The sequence below is a fragment of the Palaemon carinicauda genome, chromosome 45, assembly GCF_036898095.1.
Source record: "Palaemon carinicauda isolate YSFRI2023 chromosome 45, ASM3689809v2, whole genome shotgun sequence".
Lineage (NCBI taxonomy): Eukaryota > Metazoa > Arthropoda > Malacostraca > Decapoda > Palaemonidae > Palaemon > Palaemon carinicauda.
In genome coordinates this window covers 21,275,961-21,300,210 of record NC_090769.1, presented here as the reverse complement: position 1 = coordinate 21,300,210, position 24,250 = coordinate 21,275,961, and the positions used below count along the sequence as shown (strand labels likewise).

General features: G+C 42.1%; 1 protein-coding gene across 1 annotated transcript in view; it reads right to left on the bottom strand.

Annotated features, from left to right (window-relative positions):
- The window catches only part of LOC137634975 (uncharacterized), a 43,426-nt gene that overhangs the window by 7,224 nt on the left and 11,952 nt on the right, over positions 1-24,250 (bottom strand). Inside the window, exons 2-6 of the mRNA XM_068367568.1 lie at positions 20,515-20,636; positions 12,071-12,222; positions 11,844-11,903; positions 8,992-9,063; positions 5,415-5,477 (exon numbers count right to left, since the gene is read on the bottom strand). Coding sequence (XP_068223669.1) covers positions 5,415-5,477; positions 8,992-9,063; positions 11,844-11,903; positions 12,071-12,222; positions 20,515-20,615 — 448 coding nt within the window. The 5' untranslated portion in view covers positions 20,616-20,636. The remainder of the gene's footprint in view (positions 1-5,414; positions 5,478-8,991; positions 9,064-11,843; positions 11,904-12,070; positions 12,223-20,514; positions 20,637-24,250) is intronic.

The window sequence follows — 24,250 nt, the reverse complement described above, 5'->3', positions numbered from 1 at the left end:
TGACATAAGGAACCTTAGGACCACGTCTAGATTCCAGCCTGGAGTGGACAACCGACGTTCCTTTGAGGTCTCAAAAGACCTAGGGAGGTCCTGTAGATCTTTGTTGGTGGAAAGATCCAAGCCTCTGTGGCGGAAAACCGCTGCCAACATACTTCTGTAACCCTTGATCGTAGGAGCTGAAAGGGATCTTACTTTCCTTAGATATAACAGGAAGTCAGCAATCTGGGTTACAGTGGTACTGGTTGAGGAAACTGCATTGGTCTTGTACCAGCTACGGAAGACTTCCCCTTGAGACTGATAGATTCTGAGAGTGGATGTTCTCCTTGCTTTGGCAATCGCTCTGGCTGCCTCCTTCGAAAAGCCCCTAGCTCTTGAGAGTCTTTCGAAAGTCTGAAGGCAGTCAGACGAAGAGCGTGGAGGTTTGGGTGTACCTTCTTTACGTGAGGTAGACGTAGAAGGTTCACTCCTAGAGGAAGAGTCCTGGGAATGTCGACCAGCCATTGCAGTACCTCTAAGAACCATTCTCTCGCGGGCCAGAGCGGAGCCAACCAACGTCAGCCGTGTCCCTTTGCGAGAGGAGAACTTCTGAAGTACCCTGTTGACAATCTTGAACGGCGGGAATGCATACAGGTCGAGATGGAACCAATCCAGCAGAAAAGCATCCACGTGAACTGCTGCTGGGTCTGGAATCGGAGAACAATACAACAGGAGTCTCTAGGTTATCGAGGTAGCGAACAGATCTATGGTTGGCTGACCCCACAGGGCCCAAAGTCTGCTGCAAACATTCTTGTGAAGGGTCCACTCTGTGGGGATGACCTGACCCTTCCGGCTGAGGTGATCTGCCATGACATCCATACCGCCCTGAATGAACCTCGTTACCAGCGTGAGCTTTCGATCTTTAGACCAGATGAGGAGGTCCCTTGCGATCTAGAACAACTTCACGAAAGAGTCCCTCCCTGCTTGAAGATGTAAGCCAGGGCTGTGGTGTTGTCAGAGTCCACCTCCACCACTTTGTTAAGCTGGAGGGACTTGAAGTTTATCAAGGCCAGAAGAACCGCCAACAACTCCTTGCAATTGATGTGAAGTGTCCTTTGTTCCTGATTCCATGTTCCCGAGCATTCCTGTCCGTCCAAAGTCGCACCCCAGCCCGTGTCTGATGCGTCCGAGAGGAGACGGCGGTCGGGTTTCTGAACAGCCAAAGGTAGACTTCCTTGAGAAGAAAGCTGTTCTTACACCACGCGAGAGAAGACCTCCTCTCTTCGGAAACAGGAACTGAGACCGTCTCTAGCGTCATGTCCTTTATCCAGTGAGCAGCTAGATGATACTGAAGGGGGGGAGGTGGAGTCTCCCTAACACGATGAACAGGGCCAGCGATGAAAGTGTCCCTGTTAGACTCATCCACTACCTGACTGAGCATCGGTTCCTTCTCAGCATGCTCTGGATGCATTCTAGGGCTTGGAAGATCCTTGGGGCCGACGGAAAAGCCCGAAAAGCTCGACTCTGAAGATCCATACCCAGGGAGACAATGGTCTGGGATGGGACGAGCTGAGACTCCTCAAAATTGACCAGGAGGCCCAGTTCCTTGGTCAGATCCATAGTCCATCTGAGAATCTCCAGACAGCGACGACTTGTGGGAGCTCTTAAAAGCCAGTCGTCTGACGGAGCCGGACACAAGATCATGGTACTGCTGCACAGTCTGTGAACTGTCAACCATGGGGAAGCGAGGAAGTACAGTGACAACCCGAAGCTGTCTAGACTGTCTGGGTCGTACAGACAACTCCTTATCGGGTTGCTGAGGTTGCCGCACTGCGTCACAACAAGTCACTTCTGCTGGTTGTTGAACGTCTTCCCAGTGACACACTGACTCCGTAAACAAAAAAATCCTCTAACAAGGACTAAGCTTGGACTGCATGTCTTGCAACACAGCTCAAGGTCTATGGGAGCAGTGTGGTAACAGACGGGGTTAGCGACTGAAGTGGAACCATTACCTTCCCTGGAAGCATGTTATGCTTAAATAAAAGTCCATAGGAGGCTACGCAGCTAAAGGCTCCTCTCCAAATGACAGAGTCCTCAAGGGAATATCAGAAGGAGGGAGAAAAGCACTTTCTCATCTACAGGGACCATATCCGAGAAAAGCTAAGTTCTCTCAGTGAGGGTTTCACTGGTGCAAAAGCAGCAGACTAGAAGGCAACGTTATGAAACTGCTTGACAGTCTAGTGAGTTGGCAACAACCAAAGATGTGTGACTGAGAAGCATGCGGTAAGGTATGCAGAGCATGTTGTATGCAGAGCATGCTGTATGCAGAGCATGCTGTATGTAGAGCATGCTGTAAGGTAAGCAGAGCGTGTTGCATGGCGTGTAACATTTCTCAGAAATTCCATGACCAGTGCTAGAGTGAGTAATATCGCATTACTGTCCATTGAAAGTGCACGTGCCGAGGGAATTGATTTAGACTGTTTTGTTGATGAATTTGATAGCCGGCATGATAATCGTAGAATTAAGCTGCACTAAATGTACTATAATCTACTTCACCTCAGGAAAGGGAAACTCGCCCTGTTGGCAACACTGCATTACTTCATGCATGCTTGCATGGGGTTTTAATATCAACATAATATTTACCTTACATTCATAACTCATGATTCATTTTTGTTTTGAAGATATTTTTGCCATATTTTGCGATTTTGTTAAAAATATATTGCAAGGAATACATATATATTTTTATATAAGTAATACAAATAACCTCCATTATCATAATGTTTGTGTAGGCATACATGTATATGATTACAAATGCAAGTTATGAAAGTAATGAGGTGTTATTATTGTCATTTGTTATTTCCAAGTTGAATGGGAAGAGGCTCAAGTTGAGGAGAAAGTGGCAGATGCATGCGTTGAGGTGGCTGACTCATAGCATGAGGTTGCTGCCTCAAGAGTTGCGCTTGCTGTAAGGGTTGCGGATGCGCAGTAGCAGGTTCCTGAGGAACGAGTTGAGGTTCCTGAGGTGTGAGCTGCGAGAGTTGAGGTAGCGGCTGCGCAGAACGCAGTTCTTGTCTCGCGAGTTGAGGTTCCTGAGGTGCTAGCCTAAGGAGTTGAGGCTCTCGCCTTGAGGAGGGTTGAGGTCGCTGCAGCGAGTGCTGAGGTGGCTGCCTCATTGATGGAAGAGGTTGTCGTACCTCAAGAGATTGTTGCCTCGCTGGTGGAACCGCAAGCGGAAGCGGAGGAAGTAAGGCATAAGATTCCTGCTCCCATTGCTGAGGTTGCCTTAAGGAAGGCGGAGGTTGCTGCACACCACTGGTAACTGGCAACTCAGTACGCGGTAAGGTATCCTGAGGAACCTCAACATCGTACGCCTGGCAGACTGGACTGCGGTGAGGCGGAGCGATCGCAGGAGGAGGTGTAACCTTCTCAGCCTGACACTCACGCATTAAGATCGCAAGCTGTGACTGCATGGACTGCAGTAAAGTCATCTTGGGGTCGGCAGACGCTAAGGTCTGCTGAGGCAAAGCCTTAACAGAAGATGAGGTCTGTTGCGGCATCACCTTACCTCTCTTAGGAGGTGTGCAGTCACCTGATGACTGAGGAGAGTCAGAGCTAACCCAATGACTGCATCCGGGTTGTTGAACTCTAGAGGTCTGGACTTTACGTTTAAGAGGTCTTGAGACCTGAGTCCAGCGTTTTCTCCCCGAAATTTCTTCTGCAGACGAGTAAAATAAGGGCTCAATCGTCTGCGGGTGGGAGTGACGGTCTATGTAAGACACGCCCGCAACCACTGAGGATACTTCTGTGCGCCGATCAAGGCCTGCCGAACCCTTTTGCCCTTCGACATTGCTTCTCCCCTGGGCTTGGGAGCTTGCAAGAGGTCCCGGACTGGGAGGACGACTGGCACGCACAGAAGTACCCTCACGCACAACACTGACACACTTTGCGCTAATCACTTATCACTTTTGAATTTCTGTTTGCACTTATTTCACTGAACTCGAAACTTTAAGTGGTTTGTACCTGAAACACGCAATTCTATCCTTCCTTAAAAGTTAGTAATTGCGAAAACAGAATTACAATGTAACAGAAAAATCTAATGAAAGATAAATAATTCAGTGGCTGGAAAGAGACTAAACACTAGATCAAATAAACTACGTTTAAAATCTCTCACCGCATAAAGCTTGAGAACAAGAATAAACTCTAGAAACGTTTACCTTCTTCCCCTAAAGAGACTAGGGAGAAGAGCAAAAACGATAACAACGTTACTCGCTTGAACGAAACGTTTATCCAGCTCTCTCTCCCTCCGTCTCTATCTCTCTCTCTCTTGACTTAGAACCTGAGAGAAGAGCCCAATCATATATACTCGTTAAAACATATTATTGTTAAAGGAAAAAAACTGAAAGATTTCCCAAATAAAAAGTTCCTTTATTAGAATTAAAACCATTAAGCTAAGAAAGAATGAACAAAACGTTATAAACGGTTTACTCTTACTGCAACGTGACACCGTGAAAATTCTCTCTCTATCGTAACGATAGAGCGCAAGTTGAACGTTCTGAACGTCAACAACTGCAGAGACAAAACAAAACGTTAGTTCAACTTTGAAACAGTACGAGACTATCAAAGAAATTCTTTCAAAAACATTAAAATAGCATAATATGTTTACAGGTAAAACCGAAATGACGGGCTCAATGTTAATTAACTTCGGTACAAGAAAAGACCGCCTACTATTAGGAAAGGTCGAATATAAACAAATATAAAAATTTATTTTAATAAATTTATAAAAAAGGAAGTTAATCGAAGAGGCCTATAAAAGGCGGAGAGATATAAAATAAATCTATAACTTTTGTTAAGCAAAATTAAGAAAGAGTCTATACTCTCTTAGACACCAACACTTCCGTCTAAGGGAAGGGTCGGCCATTTAAAGGTGAAAGAGAGTTCATACTCTCTTCGTCACCATAATTAATCAAATTAATTCCAAAAGCTAGCTAAGCTAATAATAAAACTTCCTGAATAGCGAAAGCTGAAATCTTAGAGCAATACTTCACCAAAAACCGTGAACAAGACTCCAAAATTATAAGCGTATCCATGAACGTCTTGCCGGAAGCACGACAGAGGAAAAATTGAAGTGGTGTCAACAAGAAGTACTGCAGTACCTGGCCACAGGTGGCGCTTGTGAGTACACCCCCCTCTTGTATAGCGATCGCTGGCGTATCCCTTCCGTAGAATTCTGTCGGGCAACGGAGTTGACAGCTACATGATTATCGGGTAAGTTTAATATTGAAAAATTTTAGATTCGATGCGAAAAAATAAGCTCTCAGCTGCCACTTTTGTTTGGGAGCACTATAGTAATAATAATAATGCAAAAGCTCAACAAATGTCGCTTAATAGATATACAGTACAGTACAACTATTGTTTTTAATATTAAGACAAAAACTTACCCTCATCGGACCCATGCGCTTGTTTATCATAACATCCACGTGGAAAATCATGGAAATTCCAATCTAGAAAAACAAATAAAAAATTAAGCTATTTATTATCACAGGTAAACTAAACCAAAGTAATTTTTACTATGTATGGAGACACATCTAACAGGGAGACACAAGTTGGTTCATAAAATCTTAATCAAATATTATAATGAAAATATATATTTAATTGAATTAAATCTGATTCTACTTAAAAATGAACAAATAAAAAATTAAGCCATTTATTATCACAGGTAAACTAAACCAAAATAATTTTTACTATGTATGGAGACACATTTAACAGAGAGACACAAGTTGGTTTATAAAATCTTACTGAAATATTATCATGATTATCTTAATCTAATTAAATTAAATCTCTAATTCTACTTAACTTTGGTTGATATAAAATAATTAGACAGATCTGATACGTGTATCTCCTTTCATACAAATGAGTATTTTACATAATGGTTCATAAAATCTTAATTAATTACTTCTCTTGTAGTTCATCTATTTCCTTGGTCCTTTCCTCACTTGGCTATTTTTCACTGTTTTAGCTCTTTGGGTTTATAGCATCCTGCTTTTCCAACTAGGGTTGTAGCTTAGCTAGCATAATGATAATAATAATTTTTTACTTTGAAACTTGGCAAAAGTGAAATCTATGCCCCTTCCTGGTTGAATCCCATGAGAACAGAGCTAGCTTGTATTAATGTCTACTCTTTTGGCTGTTGCTAAGGCTAAAAGAAGCAGGATTGTAACTGATAAATACTTCAATGGTACTTTATCCAGATGTTCAAACCGAGGAGTCACATCCAAGTTCCAATTAATTGGATTTTGAAGAGGTCTTTCAATAATGGAAGATCTGATAGTTATCCCTTATTACAGTTAGCACCTAAATGTAGAACCCTGTATTTCAGGACTGAAATCAGCATTGGTCCTATAACTTTGAAATCATGAAACAGCAAAATATTTCTTATATCTAAGATACATGAAAATGCAATATTGTTCAAACTGGTGTTGGTTGCTCATATCTTTCTACTTTTATACAGACTAAAGAAAGTGTGTCACTAATGTTGTTATAACATATTTGTAGAGGATATCATGTCTGCTATAATAATAAATATCCTAAAGTGTTTCGAAAATCCCCTTATTCCTAAGGATACAGTGGAGAGTTTTCATATGGTTAGCAGTAGCATGAGGAGGTTGTGGTGTACTGCATGACTTTGTGGTTGTTTGAGTAAATTTGTCCTGGCAGGCAACTGGATTATTTTCCAATCAGAAGAGGCTACAGGTCTGTGAACCATTCTCTCTGTAGCCATAACAGGGGCTACAAGAATCATTCTTGCATTTCACGAGGGACGGAACTTGTTGAATACTGAACGAATCACGGCAAAGAGAGGGAAAGTCTGCATCACTAGACTTGAGCAATTTGCAGCAGGGCATCCACTGCCCAAGCTTGAGGGTCTTGAACAAGGAAGCAATAAGCATCCTTCCTCTTGTTTATTGATGTTAAAAACATGGGAGCGTTTGTAGGGTGACGGCCAGATCCCGTAGAAAACGGGAATATTCTGATCTGTGGCCGTCGTTCTAAAAACGATTTTGGCGGGAGAAGGTAACTTAAAAAACCCACCTAACATATGCTAAAAGCCATATCCTTACCTAGGGGGGCTGCGCCCCCCCCGGACCCCCCCCCCCCTGCCCTTACACAACAGTTTCCTTACCTACGAGTACGACGGGAGAAGCTAACTTAAAAAACCCACCTAACCTATGCTTAAAGCCATGTCCTTACCCAGGGGGGCTGCGCCCCCCCGGACCCCCCATTACACAACATATTTAAGATCCGTAGGCCATTTCCAAACGTTTTTATTCTATACAAGATAACAGTCAGAGCGATAATAAGCAAATTAGGACGCTTGGCCGTAGCGCTACAAACTACCCAAAACATGTCTATCAATGGTACACCTGCGGGCGAAGAAACCATTCTGTGGTCAACAATTAGTCTTTCCTGCTTAATTAATCTGATTGGACCTTCTGTTTCCCTGATAAAATGGGATAGTATGGTGATTTACCATTATTCTTTCCAACATAGTAATTTGTGATTTTATACCCCCATGTTTCTTCAAGTAAGACCAGGCTGTTGTGTTGTTCAAACGTACAGCAATCGCTTTTCCTTTCACTGTGTCCCCTGACTGAAGTAGTGCCTTGAAAACTGCTAGCAATTCTAGGCTATCTGTGTGCATCCGTGACTATATCAAACTATGCTCATGATAGGCGAAGGCTCTCAAAAGTTGCTCCCCACTCTATTAATGAAGGGTTGCAGATGAGGAATAGACCTAGAACTTGCAGTTTGCGAATCACTCTTTGAAGATACTGACAGGATTCCTACCAAATGAGTAATTCTGAATGATTCCTGATTCCTGAGATAGTGACTGTTTTTGGATTTAATAATCTGTCCCAGGGTTGAATGAGATGAAATTGGAAGGTCTCATTCTGAGTTGTGCATGAGGATTGAATTTCTCTGTAGATACAATAACTTAAAGGAGTTAGGTTTGTAGGGTTAGGAAAAATACAAATGACTAAAAATGTGTGATTTGTTCCTACACAAATCCAAGTCTTCATCTTTTTATAGGACTTATCCTTATGAGGGAGGTAGTTCCTATAACCAAACTGGCTGGTTTAATTCCCAGGACGTCAAAACTCCTGGTCTTGTAAAAGGAACCTAAGTGATGACTCCTGGCAACCTCCTAACAATCTGGGGAAAAGATGACCTCGGTGTTAAGCTAAGTTTCTACCAAGAATATTGGTAGACATTCATGGAAGAATCTATATCCTCATAAAGTCATTTATGAGAAATGGGTTTGCATACATCTAAATCAATCCTCCCCTTCGTTAAGGAGGATGAGGGAGATACTTCTACACAAAAAAAAATTTGCAGAATAATTGCTCGGTTGTGAGGCTTAGCTGTATCAAGTGCCCAGTCCAGCAAATGTCATGACCTCTGCACCCAAAGAGAGAGGAAAGAAAAGAGGAAAACCGGCCAGACATTCTCTGGATAGTCACCACCCGTGAAGAGACTGAGAAAGGGAAAGAGGAGATGCTTGATAGTTTCCACCCATGAAGAGACAGATAAAGGGGAAAAGGAAATGAAGATCCATGTCAGTCATACTCATAAACCTGCCGTAATTGTAGCCAGGCTTACCAGAGCAGACCTGCACGTCCGCACGTGGATTTTCCATCGCACCACACACACACCAAACACAGAAAAGAGGAAGCATAACAAATTAATACAGCTAGAAACTTAAATCAAAAAGAGGAAACTCGTACTGCTCAGCAGCTGAAATCGAAGTGGCTACTCAGTAGACTGTTGAGAAGAAGGTCTTACCAATCACTGGGCAGTAACTCCCACCACCTTGTCATAAATTTTAACAACTAAGTTCAAGCTTCGCGGAAATCATACTCGTATTAAAAGACGGAGGTTTGGATTCATGAAAGAACAAATACCTTGTGAATGTTTCAGAAAAAATATATGGGACAAAACTAGGGAAAAATAACTTACCTGTGCTTACAAATGGGAAATTGTTGTCTATGATTCGTACCACGGATGGCTCTTTCTTGGGTACAAACAATGCTGGAAAAAACAATCATCTATGATTTTGAAAATAATTCAAATTCAATAGTGAAAATTTACACACTATTTCAATCAGTTATTCTAACACAGATCTAAAAGTTTTGTCTATAAAAAATATTTCTAATAAAAGGATTTTGAGGAAGGAAAAATCTATTTCTGGGCGAGGAACCTATGTCGCTCCGTGAAATGCTCCTTAAAGCACCATTTCAAAGGTATAAATACTGCTAAATATACCAGAGAAAAAAGTTGCATGGAATGCTAGAAATATATCCAGCTCGCTCACCCCTAAAGGGTGTCGGTATTATAACTGGGGCGAGTGATACCACTACCAGAGATCCCTTTCCAATTAGACTTCTCCACGGAGCTCCGTATGGCAACGGATAATGCTTATACAAAATATTTTGTCAAAATTCCTTACTTTCATAATTACAGGGTAATTAGTAACTTAATAAGCCAAAATTGCTGATCCATACAAGAAAATGCAGTAGTCCTGTTATTGTAAATTTTGAAAATTATTACACTAATATAAAAAAGTGTGAGTAATGGCATCTGTAGTTTCCTCAGGTCACAAGATGGAATTGTGATATGCTTACACCCTTCCGTGCAAACAGAAACCTCAGAGAGAGTACATTTTTGAGCTTGACCTCTGACATTCACTTGCTTTTAGCATACGTTTATCTTTGTTTTGGCAAGAATTTCGTCATGCCAAAGAGGAAAAGACAATCAAAACATCTAGCTAACATACCGAACAAGAAAATTTGCTCTGATAAGAGTTCAGAAGTGCATAACCATGGCGAACTTAGCAGAGTTAGTGAAGGAATTCCCTACCACAGGAAAAGGGCAGGGACCGACAAGAACCTACAGAAGCTAGATATTGAGTAAATGAATCTTCATTTATGATTAAATTATGATAAATAACATAGTTTCGGTGTAGTAATACCCTAAAATTAATATAAAATTCATAATCATCGTGATTTATTGATTCCGTCTTTGTGAAAATACAAAAAAACTTTGAACACCCATATTATTGACCTTCAAATTCTATCTAAAATACAAAGGAAAACTTTGAACACCCATACTATTGACCTTCAAATTCTATCTAAAATACAAAGAAAAACTTTGAACACCAATATTATTGACCTTCAAATTCTATCTAAAATACATAGAACAACTTTGAACACCCATATTATTGACCTTCAAATTCTATTTCCTCCCTCAGGTTTAAAGCTATAGCACTGAAATTTGGTATAAACCTTATGAAGACATCATAGAAAAATGAAATGGAGCCCCTTTTCCAATTTTTCTTTCTCAATAAGCCAATTTTTTTGTGCAACTGAAGAAGAGACAGACAGAATGTTTCTCAAAAGTAAATTTGCTATCAAGAATCAGACCTAAAATTTTTAAGGAGTCATACAAATTTAAAAGATTATTATCAATGCTGAGATCAGGATGTTGAGGAGCCGCTGTCCTTAACCTAATTACAATCATACTTTGAGTTTTGTTAGGGTTCAACTTCAAGCCCCATAATTTGCACCACACACTAATTTTAGCAAGATCTCTATTACGGGATTCAGTAACCCAAGATCTACATTTAGGAGATGGAATTAATGCAAAGAGAGTAGCATCATCTGCATATGCAACAAGCTTGTTTTCTAGGGCAAACCACATGTAACGGGAATACACTTCCTTCAACTGACCTGCACATGAAGACCAAGAGTGGTACTATTAAAGTGAGGCTGGCTAGCAGTGAAGGTATATAGACATTCTATTCAATGTTATGCATAGTATCTATTTCTTATGAAGCTGCTTCCCCACCTTCTAACTTCAGATATGACTACAAGTAGAGTGTTCTCCCCAGTCTCCACAGGGCTTACTCACACTAATAAAGATAATTTTTTGTATTCTATATGAACCCATAAAAAAACTTCAGAATTAAGAAATCTCAAAAACTTCATGCAAAAACAAAGGCAGTTGAATGTGGCTTTTTTGAAAACAAAATTTGTGCACCCATTGAGATACTACCGCTAGAGAGTTACTGGGTCCTTTGACTGGCCAGACAGTACTACATTGGATTCCTCTCTCTGGTTACAGCTAATTTTTCTTTGCCTAAACATACACAATAGTCTTGCCTATTCTTTCCACATTCTCTTCTGTCCTCACACACCAGACAACACTAGAATTGCCAAACAATTCTCTTTCACTTAAGGGGTTAACAACTGCACTGTAATTGTTCACTGGTTACTTTCCTCTTGATAAGGGTAAAAGAGACTCTTTAGCTATGGTAAGCAGCTCTTCTAAGAGAATGACACTCCAAAATCAAACCATTGTTCTCTAGTCTTGGGTAGTGCCATAGCCTCTATACCATAGTATTCCCCATCTTGGGTTAAAGTTCTCTTACTTGAGGGTACACTCGGGCACACTATTCTATCTTATTTCTCTTCCCCTGTTTTTTTTTAAGTTTTTGTAGTTTATATATGAAAGATCTATTTTAATGCTGTTACTGTTCTTGAGATATTTCATTTTAATAGCACATTACTTCTCTTGTATTTTATTTTCTTGTTTCCTTTCCTCATTTGGTTATTTTCCCTGCTGGAGCCCTTGGGCTTATAGCATCCTGCTTTTACAATTAGGGTTGTAGCTTAGCTAATAATAATGGTACAGTACTACATCAGCTTCTTCTACGTAAATCCTGCGTCACATCACAACCAATTGTACTGCTATTTTGTGACCCGTCAAAACTTCAAAGGTACTACAATTCAATGAAGTATCATACTATTTACCTCTCTCATCGGAGTCTGATGTCTCTTCACTGAAATCTCCTTGCTTAACTCGTGTTAATTCTGTAAAAAAGGGGATTCATCTCAATATCAACCTTTAAAAAAGAATGATAAATTGAATATGCACTACAGTATAAAGTCATACACATGATTACAACTTTTAAGTATAATAACCTATATGAATTAGTAAAACCAGCAAAACAGTAGCCCATGTAACTTGGCAAACTTACTTCTGACAGGTATACTGTTGTATAAAAGTCGCCCATTGAGGTACTGGTCATCTCGAAAGTGGTCACTGCATAATACATATGAGTGGTTCAGCTGATTAGGAGGAACACGTGCAAGACTTGGTAGATTCAGGGCCTCCACCCATTTCTTACACCTAGAAAATAGAGCATCAGTGAAAGAGACAGGAAATTGCATGAGACAGGAAATTGCATTATTTCTAATAATTACACATTTCATAAAACATAATAAAGTGTTTTCCTATATAATGCCAATATCCATAACAAAAAGATTACAATATATTAAAGCTCTTTTGCATATAAGACAAGAGATCTAATTAAAGTATGCTACTGACATCCAAATGAGAAGAATACTGAACACTCGTTAAATAAGAAATCTAAAATTTACATCCTTAATTCCAGTCTCCACAGATATACAAAATAATTTTCACATAACAGGGTTGCTCAGTATCTGTTAGCAAATAAGGTCTCTGTGAATTAAGAACTTTGGGCCATATGGCTGGAGCAAGGACTGGGAGGCCATTCAGTGCCGAGGAGCCACTTTAACTTGCAAACTTGACAGGTTCCAAGAAGCTGTTTGCAAGTCCGATTTTGTTAAGTTTTGGTCTAGGGTAGGTTTCACAAAACTCACATGTCTAGGATTTTCCACTGCAAAAGTCTTTCACAAATAAAACTCTTTTGAAGAAAGCAATTTGATATTCAAATTACCTGAATGGTCAGTTATCAAATTGTTAAAATGTTATTTTCATTAGTAAAATAAATTTTTGAATATACTTACCCGATAATCATGTAGCTGTCAACTCCGTTGCCCGACAGAATTCTACGGGAGGGATACGCCAGCTATCACTATACTAGAAGGGGGTGTACTCACAAGCGCCACCTGTGGCCAGGTACTACAGTACTTGTTGTTGACGCCACCTCACTTTTTCCTCGGTCCACTGGTTCTCTATGGGGAGGAAGGGTGGGTCAATTAAATCATGATTATCGGGTAAGTATATTCAAAAATTTATTTTACTAATGAAAATAACATTTTTCAATATTAAACTTACCCGATAATCATGTAGCTGATTCACACCCAGGGGGGTGGGTGAAAAACCAGTGTACAAGACTAAAGGATAGCTAAGTATCCCGTATTTCATATAATCAGTTATCCACAATAACAATGAAATAATAAGTACCTGGTAAGGAAGTCGACTTGAACCGTTACTCTGCCTTTAATAAGATCGTCTTCCTTACTGAGCGCAGCGTTCCTCTTGGAAGGCTGAATCAACTCAAAGGTGCTAAAGTATACAGGGCTGCAACCCATACTAAAGGACCTCATCACAACCTTTAACCTCGGCGCTTCTCAAGAAAGAATTGACCACCCGCCAAATCAACAAGGATGTGGAAGGCTTCTTAGCCGACCGTACAACCCATAAAAAGTATTCAAGAGAAAGGTTAAAAGGTTATGGAATTATGGGAATGTAGTGGCTGAGCCCTCGCCTACTACTGCATTCGTTGCTACGAATGGTCCCAGGGTGTAGCAGTACTCGTAAAGAGACTGGACATCTTTGAGATAGAATGATGCGAACACTGACTTGCTTCTCCAATAGGTTGCATCCATAACACTCTGCAGAGAATGGCTCTGTTTGAAGGCCACTGAAGTAGCCACAGCTCCCACTTCATGTGTCCTTACCTTCAGCAAAGCAAGGTCTTCTTCCTTCAGATGAGAATGAGTTTCTCTAATCAGAAGCCTGAATAGTAAGAAACTGAGTTCTTAGAACTTGGAAAAGAAGGTTTCTTGATAGCACACTATAAGGCTTCTGATTGTCCTCGTAAAGGTTAAGACCTTTTTAGATAGTACCTAAGACCTCTGACTGGGCAAAGTACTCTCTCCAGTTCATTCCCCACCAAGTTGGACAGGCTTGGGATCTCGAACGACTTAGGCCAAGGACGTGAAGGAAGCTCGTTTAGCAAAAACCGAGCTGCAAGGAACATGTAGCCGTTTCAGATGTGAAAACAATGATCCTGCTGAAGGCGTGGATCTCACTTACTCTTTTAGCTGTTGTCAAGCACACGAGGAAAAGAGTTTTTAATGTGAGGTCCTAAAAAGAGGCTGATTGGAGAGGTTCAAATCTTGTTGACATAAGGAACCTTAGGACCACGTCTAGATTCCAGCCTGGAGTGGACAACCGACGTTCCTTTGAGGTCTCAAAAGACCTAGGGAGGTCCTGTAGATCTTTGTTGGTGGAAAGATCCAAGCCTCTGTGGCGGAAAACCGCTGCCAACATACTTATGTAACCCTTGATCGTAGGAGCTGAAAGGGATCTTACTTTCCTTAGAAATAACAGGAAGTCAGCAATCTGGGTTACAGTGGTACTGGTTGAGGAAACTGCATTGGTCTTGTACCAGCTACGGAAGACTTCCCCTTGAGACTGAAAGATTCTGAGAGTGGATGTTCTCCTTGCTTTGGCAATCGCTCTGGCTGCCTCCTTCGAAAAGCCCCTAGCTCTTGAGAGTCTTTCGAAAGTCTGAAGGCAGTCAGACGAAGAGCGTGGAGGATTGGGTGTACCTTCTTTACGTGAGGTAGACGTAGAAGGTTCACTCCTAGAGGAAGAGTCCTGGGAATGTCGACCAGCCATTGCAGTACCTCTAAGAACCATTCTCTCGCGGGCCAGAGCGGCGCCAACCAACGTCAGCCGTGTCCCTTTGCGAGAGGAGAACTTCTGAAGTACCCTGTTGACAATCTTGAACGGCGGGAATGCATACAGGTCGAGATGGAACCAATCCAGCAGAAAAGCATCCACGTGAACTGCTGCTGGGTCTGGAATCGGAGAACAATACAACAGGAGTCTCTAGGTTATCGAGGTAGCGAACAGATCTATGGTTGGCTGACCCCACAGGGCCCAAAGTCTGCTGCAAACATTCTTGAGAAGGGTCCACTCTGTGGGGATGACCTGACCCTTCCGGCTGAGGTGATCTGCCATGACATTCATACCGCCCTGAATGAACCTCGTTACCAGCGTGAGCTTTCGATCTTTAGACCAGATGAGGAGGTCCCTTGCGATCTAGAACAACTTCACGAAAGAGTCCCTCCCTGCTTGAAGATGTAAGCCAGGGCTGTGGTGTTGTCAGAGTCCACCTCCACCACTTTGTTAAGCTGGAGGGACTTGAAGTTTATCAAGGCCAGAAGAACCGCCAACAACTCCTGCAATTGATGTGAAGTGTCCTTTGCTCCTGATTCCAAGTTCTCGATCATTCCTGTCCGTCCAAAGTCGCACCCCAGCCCGTGTCTGATGTGTCCGAGAGGAGACGGCGGTCGGGTTTCTGAACAGCCAAAGGTAGACTTCCTTGAGAAGAAAGCTGTTCTTACACCACGCGAGAGAAGACCTCCTCTCTTCGGAAACAGGAACTGAGACCGTCTCTAGCGTCATGTTCTTTATCCAGTGAGCAGCTAGATGATACTGAAGGGGGGGAGGTGGAGTCTCCCTAACACGATGAACAGGGCCAGCGATGAAAGTGTCCCTGTTAGACTCATCCACTACCTGACTGAGCATCGGTTCCTTCTCAGCATGCTCTGGATGCATTCTAGGGCTTGGAAGATCCTTGGGGCCGACGGAAAAGCCCGAAAAGCTCGACTCTGAAGATCCATACCCAGGGAGACAATGGTCTGGGATGGGATGAGCTGAGACTCCTCAAAATTGACCAGGAGGCCCAGTTCCTTGGTCAGATCCATAGTCCATCTGAGAATCTCCAGACAGCAACGACTTGTGGGAGCTCTTAAAAGCCAGTCGTCTGACGGAGCCGGACACAAGATCATGGTACTGCTGCACAGTCTGTGAACTGTCAACCATGGGGAAGCGAGGAAGTACAGTGACAACCCGAAGCTGTCTAGACTGTCTGGGTCGTAAAGACAACTCCTTATCGGGTTGCTGAGGTTGCCGCACTGCGTCACAACAAGTCACTTCTGCTGGTTGTTGAACGTCTTCCCAGTGACACACTGACTCCGTAAACAAAAAATCCTTTAACAAGGACTAAGCTTGGACTGCATGTCTTGCAACACAGCTCAAGGTCTATGGGAGCAGGTGTGGTAACAGACGGGGTTAGTGACTGAAGTGGAACCATTACCTTCCCTGGAAGCATGTTATGCTTAAATAAAAGTCCATAGGAGGCTACGCAGCTAAAGGCTCCTCTCCAAATGACAGAGTCCTCAAGGGAATATCAGAAGGAGGGAGAAAAGCACTTTCTCATCTACAGGGACCATATCCGAGAAAAGTTAAGTTCTCTCAGTGAGGGTTTCGATGGTGCAAAAGCAGCAGACTAGAAGGCAACGTTATGAAACTGCTTGACAGTCTAGTGAGTTGGCAACAACCAAAGATGTATGACTGAGAAGCATGCGGTAAGGTATGCAGAGCATGTTGTATGCAGAGCATGCTGTATGCAGAGCATGCTGTATGTAGAGCATGTTGTATGCAGAGCATGCTGAATGCAGAGCATGCTGTATGCAGAGCATGTTGTATGCAGAGCATGCTGAATGCAGAGCATGCTGTATGCAGAGCATGTTGTATGCAGAGCATGCTGTATGCAGAGCATGCTGTATGTAGAGCATGTTGTATGCAGAGCATGCTGAATGCAGAGTATGCTGTATGCAGAGCATGTTGTATGCAGAGCATGCTGTATGCAGAGCATGCTGTATGCAGAGCATGCTGTATGTAGAGCATGCTGTAAGGTAAGCAGAGCGTGTTGCATGGCGTTTAACATTTCTCAGAAATTCCATGACCAGTGCTAGAGTGCTTCATGCATGCTTGCATGGGGTTTTAATATCAACATAATATTACCTTACATTCATAACTCATGATTCATTTTTGTTTTGAAGATATTTTTGCCATATTTTGCGATATTGTTAAAAATATATTGCAAGGAATACATATATATTTTTATATAAGTAAGACAAATAACCTCCATTATCATAATGTTTGTGTAGGCATACATGTATATGATTACAAATACAAGTTATGAAAGTAATGAGGTGTTATTATTGTCATTTGTTATTTCTCAAGTTGAGGAGAAAGTGGCAGATGCATGCGTTGAGGTGGCTGACTCATAGCATGAGGTTGCTGCCTCAAGAGTTGCGCTTGCTGTAAGGGTTGCGGATGCGCAGTAGCAGGTTCCTGAGGAACGAGTTAAGGTTCCTGAGGTGTGAGCTGCGAGAGTAGAGGTAGCGGCTGCGCAGAACGCAGTTCTTGTCTCGCGAGTTGAGGTTCCTGAGGAGCTAGCCTAAGCTGCAGCGAGTGCTGAGGTGGCTGCCTCATTGATGGAAGAGGTTGTCGTACCTCAAGAGATTGTTGCCTCTCTGGTGGAACCGCAAGCGGAAGCGGAGGAAGTAAGGCATAAGATTCCTGCTCCCATTGCTGAGGTTGCCTTAAGGAAGGCGGAGGTTGCTGCACACCGCTGGTAACTGGCAACTCAGTACGCGGTAAGGTATCCTGAGGAACCTCAACATCGTACGCCTGGCAGACTGGACTGCGGTGAGGCGGAGCGATCGCAGGAGGAGGTGTAACCTTCTCAGCCTGACACTCACGCATTAAGACCGCAAGCTGTGACTGCATGGACTGCAGCAAAGTCATCTTGGGGTCGGCAGACGCTAAGGTCTGCTGAGGCAAAGCCTTAACAGAAGATGAGGTCTGTTACGGCAACACCTTACCTCTCTTAGGAGGTGTGCAGTCACCTGATGACTGAGGAGAGTCAGAGCTAACCCAATGACTGCATCCGGGTTGTAGAACTCTAACTTCGTACGTCTGGCATAGGTCTAGACTTTACGTTTAAGAGGTCTTGAGACCTGAGACCAGCGTTTTCTCCCCGAAATTTCTTCTGCAGACGAGCAAAATAAGGGCTCAATCGTCTGCGGGTGGGAGTGACGGTCTCTGTAAGACACGCCCGCAACCACCGAGGATACTTCTGTGCGCCGATCAAGGCCTGCCGAATCCTTTTGCCCTTCGACATTGCTTCTCCCCTGGGCTTGGGAGCTTGCAAGAGGTCCCGGACTGGGAGGACGACTGGCACGCACAGAAGTACCCTCACGCACAACACTGACACTTTGCGCTAATCACTTATCACTTTTGATTTTCTGTTTGCACTTATTTCACTGAACTCGAAACTTTAAGTGGTTTGTACCTGAAACACGCAATTCTATCCTTTCTCAAAAGTTAGTAATTGCGAAAACAGAATTACAATGTAACAGAAAAATCTAATGAAAGATAAATAATTCAGTGGCTGGAAAGAGACTAAACACTAGATCAAATAAACTACGTTTAAATTCTCTCACCGCATAAAGCTTGAGAACAAGAAAAAACTTTAGAAACGTTTACCTTCTTCCCCTAAAGAGACTAGGGAGAAGAGTAAAAAAAAAAAACGATAACAACGTTACTCGCTTGAACGAAACGTTTATCCTCCTCTTTCTCCCTCCGTCTCTATCTCTCTCTCTCTCTCTCTCTCTCTTGACTTAGAACCTGAGAGAAGAGCCCAATCATATATATCGTTAAAACATATTATTGTTAAAGGAAAATATTTCCCAAAATGAAAAGTTCCTTTGTAGAATTAAAACCATTAAGTTAAGAAAGAATGAACAAAACGCTAGACACGGTTACTCTTACTGCAACGTGACACCGTGAAAATTCTCTCTCTATCGTAACGATAGAGCGCAAGTTGAACGTTCTGAAACGTCAATAACTGCAGAGACAAAACAAAACGTTAGTTCAACTTTGAAAACAGTACGAGACTATCAAAGAAATTCTTTCAAAAACATTAAAATAGCATAATATGTTAACAGGTAAAACCGAAATGACGGGCTCAATGTTAATTAACTTCGGTACAAGAAAAGACCGCCTACTATTAGGAAAGGTCGAATATAAACAAATATAAAAATTAATTTTAATAATTTTTTAATAAAAGGAAGTTAATCGAAGAGGCCTATAAAAGGCGGAGAGATATAAAATAAATCTACAGTGAACCCTCGCTACTTCGCGGTTCGACCATCGCGGATTCACCACTTCGCGGATTTTTTCCATAACCCATATATATACAGTAATATATATATATGTATATATATATATATACATATATATATATATATATATATATATATATATATATATATATATATATATATATGTATGCATGTATTTATGTATATATGTAGGTATGTATATGTGTATACATATAAATATATATATATATATATGCACACACACACACACATATATATATATATATACATATATATATATATATATATATATATATATATATATATATATATATATATCTAAAGTAGGAAGATGTGATGTAGTTCTAAGGGAAAAGTATGGGAAATATGTCTGGGTAATAAGCAAAGCTCTACCTCCAGTTTGTTTCTTCATTATGATCAGAGATAAATGTAAAGAAAACATTGGTTGCCATTTTTTATCGTGCTTTTTAGCATGTTTAGGAAATGCATGATATAAAATCACCTTTAATATTTGTGCCTGTTTTAGTTTAGGGTACTGTAGTACATGCATTAAGTGTTCTGTACATTAAAGGGTAGTTTGTTAACAGTACTACGTACAAGGGAAGGTTTTAAAAGTCTGAATATACATGTTGAATAAATAGGTAAATATGGTGTCACTACTTCGCGGATTTTCACCTATCGCGGCCGCGACTGGAACCTATCTACCGCGATAAACGAGGGTTCACTGTATAACTTTTGTTAAGCAAAATTAAGAAAGAGAGTCTATACTCTCTTAGACACCAACACTTCCGTCTAAGGGAAGGGTCGGCCATTTAAAGGTGAAAGAGAGTTCATACTCTCTTCGTCACCATAATTAATCAATTTAATTCCAAAAGCTAACTAAGCTAATATAGAAGTTTCCAGTATAGCGAATAGCTGCAAATTTTAGAGAAATACTTCACCAAACCGTGAACAATACTCCAAAATCATAAGCGTATCCAAGAACGTCTTGCCGGAAGCACGACAGAGGAAAAAGTGAGGTGGCGTCAACAACAAGTACTGTAGTACCTGGCCACAGGTGGCGCTTGTGAGTACACCCCCTTCTAGTATAGTGATAGCTGGCGTATCCCTCCCGTAGAATTCTGTCGGGCAACGGAGTTGACAGCTACATGATTATCGGGTAAGTTTAATATTGAAAAATACCACACTCTAGCTTTCATTCATCACTAAACTTCATGAGTAATCATTCAATATCCACAACAGACTACAGTATAATGTACTGTATGGGTAATAGTTCTATACAGGTATTGTCATTAGATCTGTTGTAACTTTGTTCAAGTGATTACAATATAGACAGGAATTTGAATATAACTGTTTTTCCTTCAGAAACTGACTACTGTACTGTAAGTGATCAAAATAAATTAAAAAACTAGAGCGCAACAATAAAAAAACAATAATTTCTTACCTGGCAACATCCTTGGGAAATCGATGTAACATCAATGACCCACAGTCATTTTTATTCCTTCTGCATAGAACACATCGATGTCCTCTCATTTTGTTTGGCATTTTTAGTCGAAACGGATTTGCCTGTAGAATCAAAATCAAGTAACTCAAAATATTCATGTGACTATCCTATATTAGTACAGCACAATATTCACTAAGATTTGATAGCTTGATTATACTGTGGATTTTTAAGTTTGTATGTATTTGCAACTGTAGTCTATAATGCAAATGAAACTTTGACTTTTCCCAACAGTTGGTTATTGTAAGATGAATTCTAAACAAAACTAAAATACTTTAAGGACTTCTTTTGCATTTCTTTCAAACATTATTTTTCAACATTTTATAAACTAAATACGGAAGATAAGATCAACATTAATAGAGAAAAAATTTCCAAATGGTAAATCAAGATTTAGTAAAATTTCGTAACCTATAAAAGATAACTGAAAGTTAAAAAACCCTTTCATATGAAATATGTTATTTTCATTAGTAAAATAAATTTTTGAATATACTTACCCGATAATCATGTAGCTGTCAACTCTGTTGCCGACAGAAATCTACGGTCGGGATACGCCAGCGATCGCTATACAGGTGGGGGTGAACACCACAGCGCCATCTGTGGTCAGGTACTCCAGTACTTCTTGTCAACACCACCTCAATTTTTCCCTCGGTCCACTGGTTCTCTATGGGGAGGAAGGGTGGGTCAATTAAATCATGATTATTGGGTAAGTATATTCAAAAATTTATTTTACTAATGAAAATAACATTTTTCAATATTAATCTTACCCGATAATCATGTAGCTGATTCACACCCAGGGTGGTGGGTGGAGACCAGCATATATGTTAACAAAGAAGCTAAGTATCCCGTATTTTATTTTATTAGTTATTCAAAAATAACATAAAATAAATAAGTACCTGGTAAGGAAGACGACTTGAACCATTACTCTGCCTTTATTAAGTACGTCTTCCTTACTGAGCGTAGCGGTCCTCTTAGGATGCTGAACGACTCTTAGGTGCTGAAGTATAAAGGGCTGCAACCCATACTAAAGGACCTCATCACAACCTTTAACCTCGGCGCTTCTCAAGAAAGAATTGACCACCCGCCAAATCAACAAGGATGTGGAAGGCTTCTTAGCCGACCGTACAACCCATAAAAAGTATTCAAGAGAAAGGTTAAAAAGGTTATGGGATTATGGGAATGTAGTGGCTGAGCCCCCGCCTACTACTGCATTCGTTGCTACGAATGGTCCCAGGGTGTAGCAGTTCTCGTAAAGAGACTGAACATCTTTGAGATAGAATGATGCGAACACTGACTTGCTTCTCCAATAGGTTGCATCCATAACACTCTGCAGAGAACGGTTCTGTTTGAGGGCCACTGAAGTAGCCACAGCTCTCACTTCATGTGTCCTTACCTTCAGCAAAGCAAGGTCTTCTTCCTTCAGATGAGAATGTGCTTCCCTAATCAGGAGCCTGAATAGGTAAGAAACTGAGTTCTTAGACCTTGGAAGAGAAGGCTTCTTGATAGCACACCAAAAGGCTTCTGATTGTCCTCGTAAAGGTTATGACCTTTTTAGATAGTACCTAAGAGCTCTAACTGGGCAAAGTACTCTCTCCAGTTCGTCCCCCACCAAGTTGGACAGGCTTGGGATCTCGAACGACTTAGGCCAAGGACGTGAAGGAAGCTCGTTTTTAGCAAAAACCCGAGCTGCAAGGAACATGTAGCCGTTTCAGATGTGAAAACTATGTTCCTGCTGAAGGCGTGGATCTCACTTACTCTTTTAGCTGTTGTCAAGCACACGAGGAAAAGAGTTTTCAATGTGAGGTCCTTAAAAGAGGCTGATTGGAGAGGTTCAAATCTTGATGACATAAGGAACCTTAGGACCACGTCTAGATTCCAGCCTGGAGTGGACAACCGACGTTCCTTTGAGGTCTTAAAAGACCTAAGGAGGTCCTGTAGATCTTTGTTGGTGGAAAGATCCAAGCCTCTGTGGCGGAAAACCGCTGCCAACATACTTCTGTAACCCTTAATCGTAGGAGCTGAAAGGGATCTTACGTTCCTTAGATGTAACAGGAAGTCAGCAATCTGGGTTACAGTGGTACTGGATGAGGAAACTGCATTGGCCTTGTAACAGCTTCGGAAGACTTCCCCTTTAGACTGATTGACTCTGAGAGTGGATGTCCTCCTTGCTCTGGCAATCGCTCTGGCTGCCTCCTTCGAAAAGCCCCTAGCTCTTGAGAGTCTTTCGAAAGACTGAAGGCAGTCAGACGAAGAGCGTGGAGGTTTGGATGTACCTTCTTTACGTGAGGTAGACGTAGAAGGTCCACTCCTAGAGGAAGAGTCCTGGGAATGTCGACCAGCCATTGCAGTACCTCTATGAACCATTCTCTCGCGGGCCAGAGCGGAGCCAACCAACGTCAGCCGTGTCCCTTTGCGAGAGGCGAACTTCTGAAGTACCCTGTTGACAATCTTGAACGGCGGGAATGCATACAGGTCGAGATGGGACCAATCCAGCAGAAAAGCATCCACGTGAACTGCTGCTGGGTCTGGAATCGGAGAACAATACAACGGGAGCCTCTAGGTTATCGAGGTAGCGAACAGATCTATGGTTGGCTGACCCCACAAGGCTCAAAGTCTGCTGCAAACATTCTTGTGAAGGGTCCACTCTGTGGGGATGACCTGACCCTTCCGGCTAAGGCGATCTGCCATGACATTCATATCGCCCTGAATGAACCTCGTTACCAGCGTGAGCTTTCGATCTTTTAACCAGATGAGGAGGTCCCTTGCGATCTAGAACAACTTCCACGAATGAGTCCCTCCCTGCTTGGAGATGTAAGCCAAGGCTGTGGTGTTGTCAGAGTCCACCTCCACCACCTCGTTAAGCTGGAGGGACTTGAAGTTTATCAAGGCCAGATGAACCGCCAACAGCTCCTTGCAAAAGATGTGAAGTGTCCTTAGCTCCTGATTCCATGTTCCCGAGCATTCCTGTCCGTCCAAAGTCGCACCCCAGCCCGTGTCTGATGCGTCAGAGAAGAGACGGTGGTCGGGTTTCTGAACAGCCAAAGGTAGACTTCCTTGAGAAGAAAGCTGTTCTTTCACCACGTGAGAGTAGACCTCCTCTCTTCGGAAACAGGAACTGAGATCGTCTCTAGCGTCATGTCCTTAATCCAGTGAGCCGCTAGATGATACTGAAGGGGGCGGAGGTGGGGTCTCCCTAACTCGATGAACAGGGCCAGCGATGAAAGTGTCCCTGTTAGACTCATCCACTACCTGACTGAGCATCGGTTCCTTCTCAGCATGCTCTGGATGCAAACTAGGGCTTAGTAGATCTTTGGGGCCGACGAAAAAGCCCGAAAAGCTCGACTCTGAAGATCCATACCCAGGTAGACAATGGTCTGGGATGGGACGAGCTGGGACTCCTCAAAATTGACCAGGAGGCCCAGTTCCTTGGTCAGATCCATAGTCCATCTGAGAATCTCCAGACAGCGACGACTTGTGGGAGCTCTTAAAAGCTAGTCGTCTGACGGAGCCGGACACAAGATCATGGTACTGATGCACAGTCTGTGAACTGTCAACCATGGGGAAGCGAGGAAGTACAGTGACAACCCGAAGCTGTATAGACTGTCTGGGTCCTACAGACAACTCCTTATCGGGTTGCTGAGGTTGCCGCACTGCGTCACAACAAGTCACTTCTGCTGGTTGT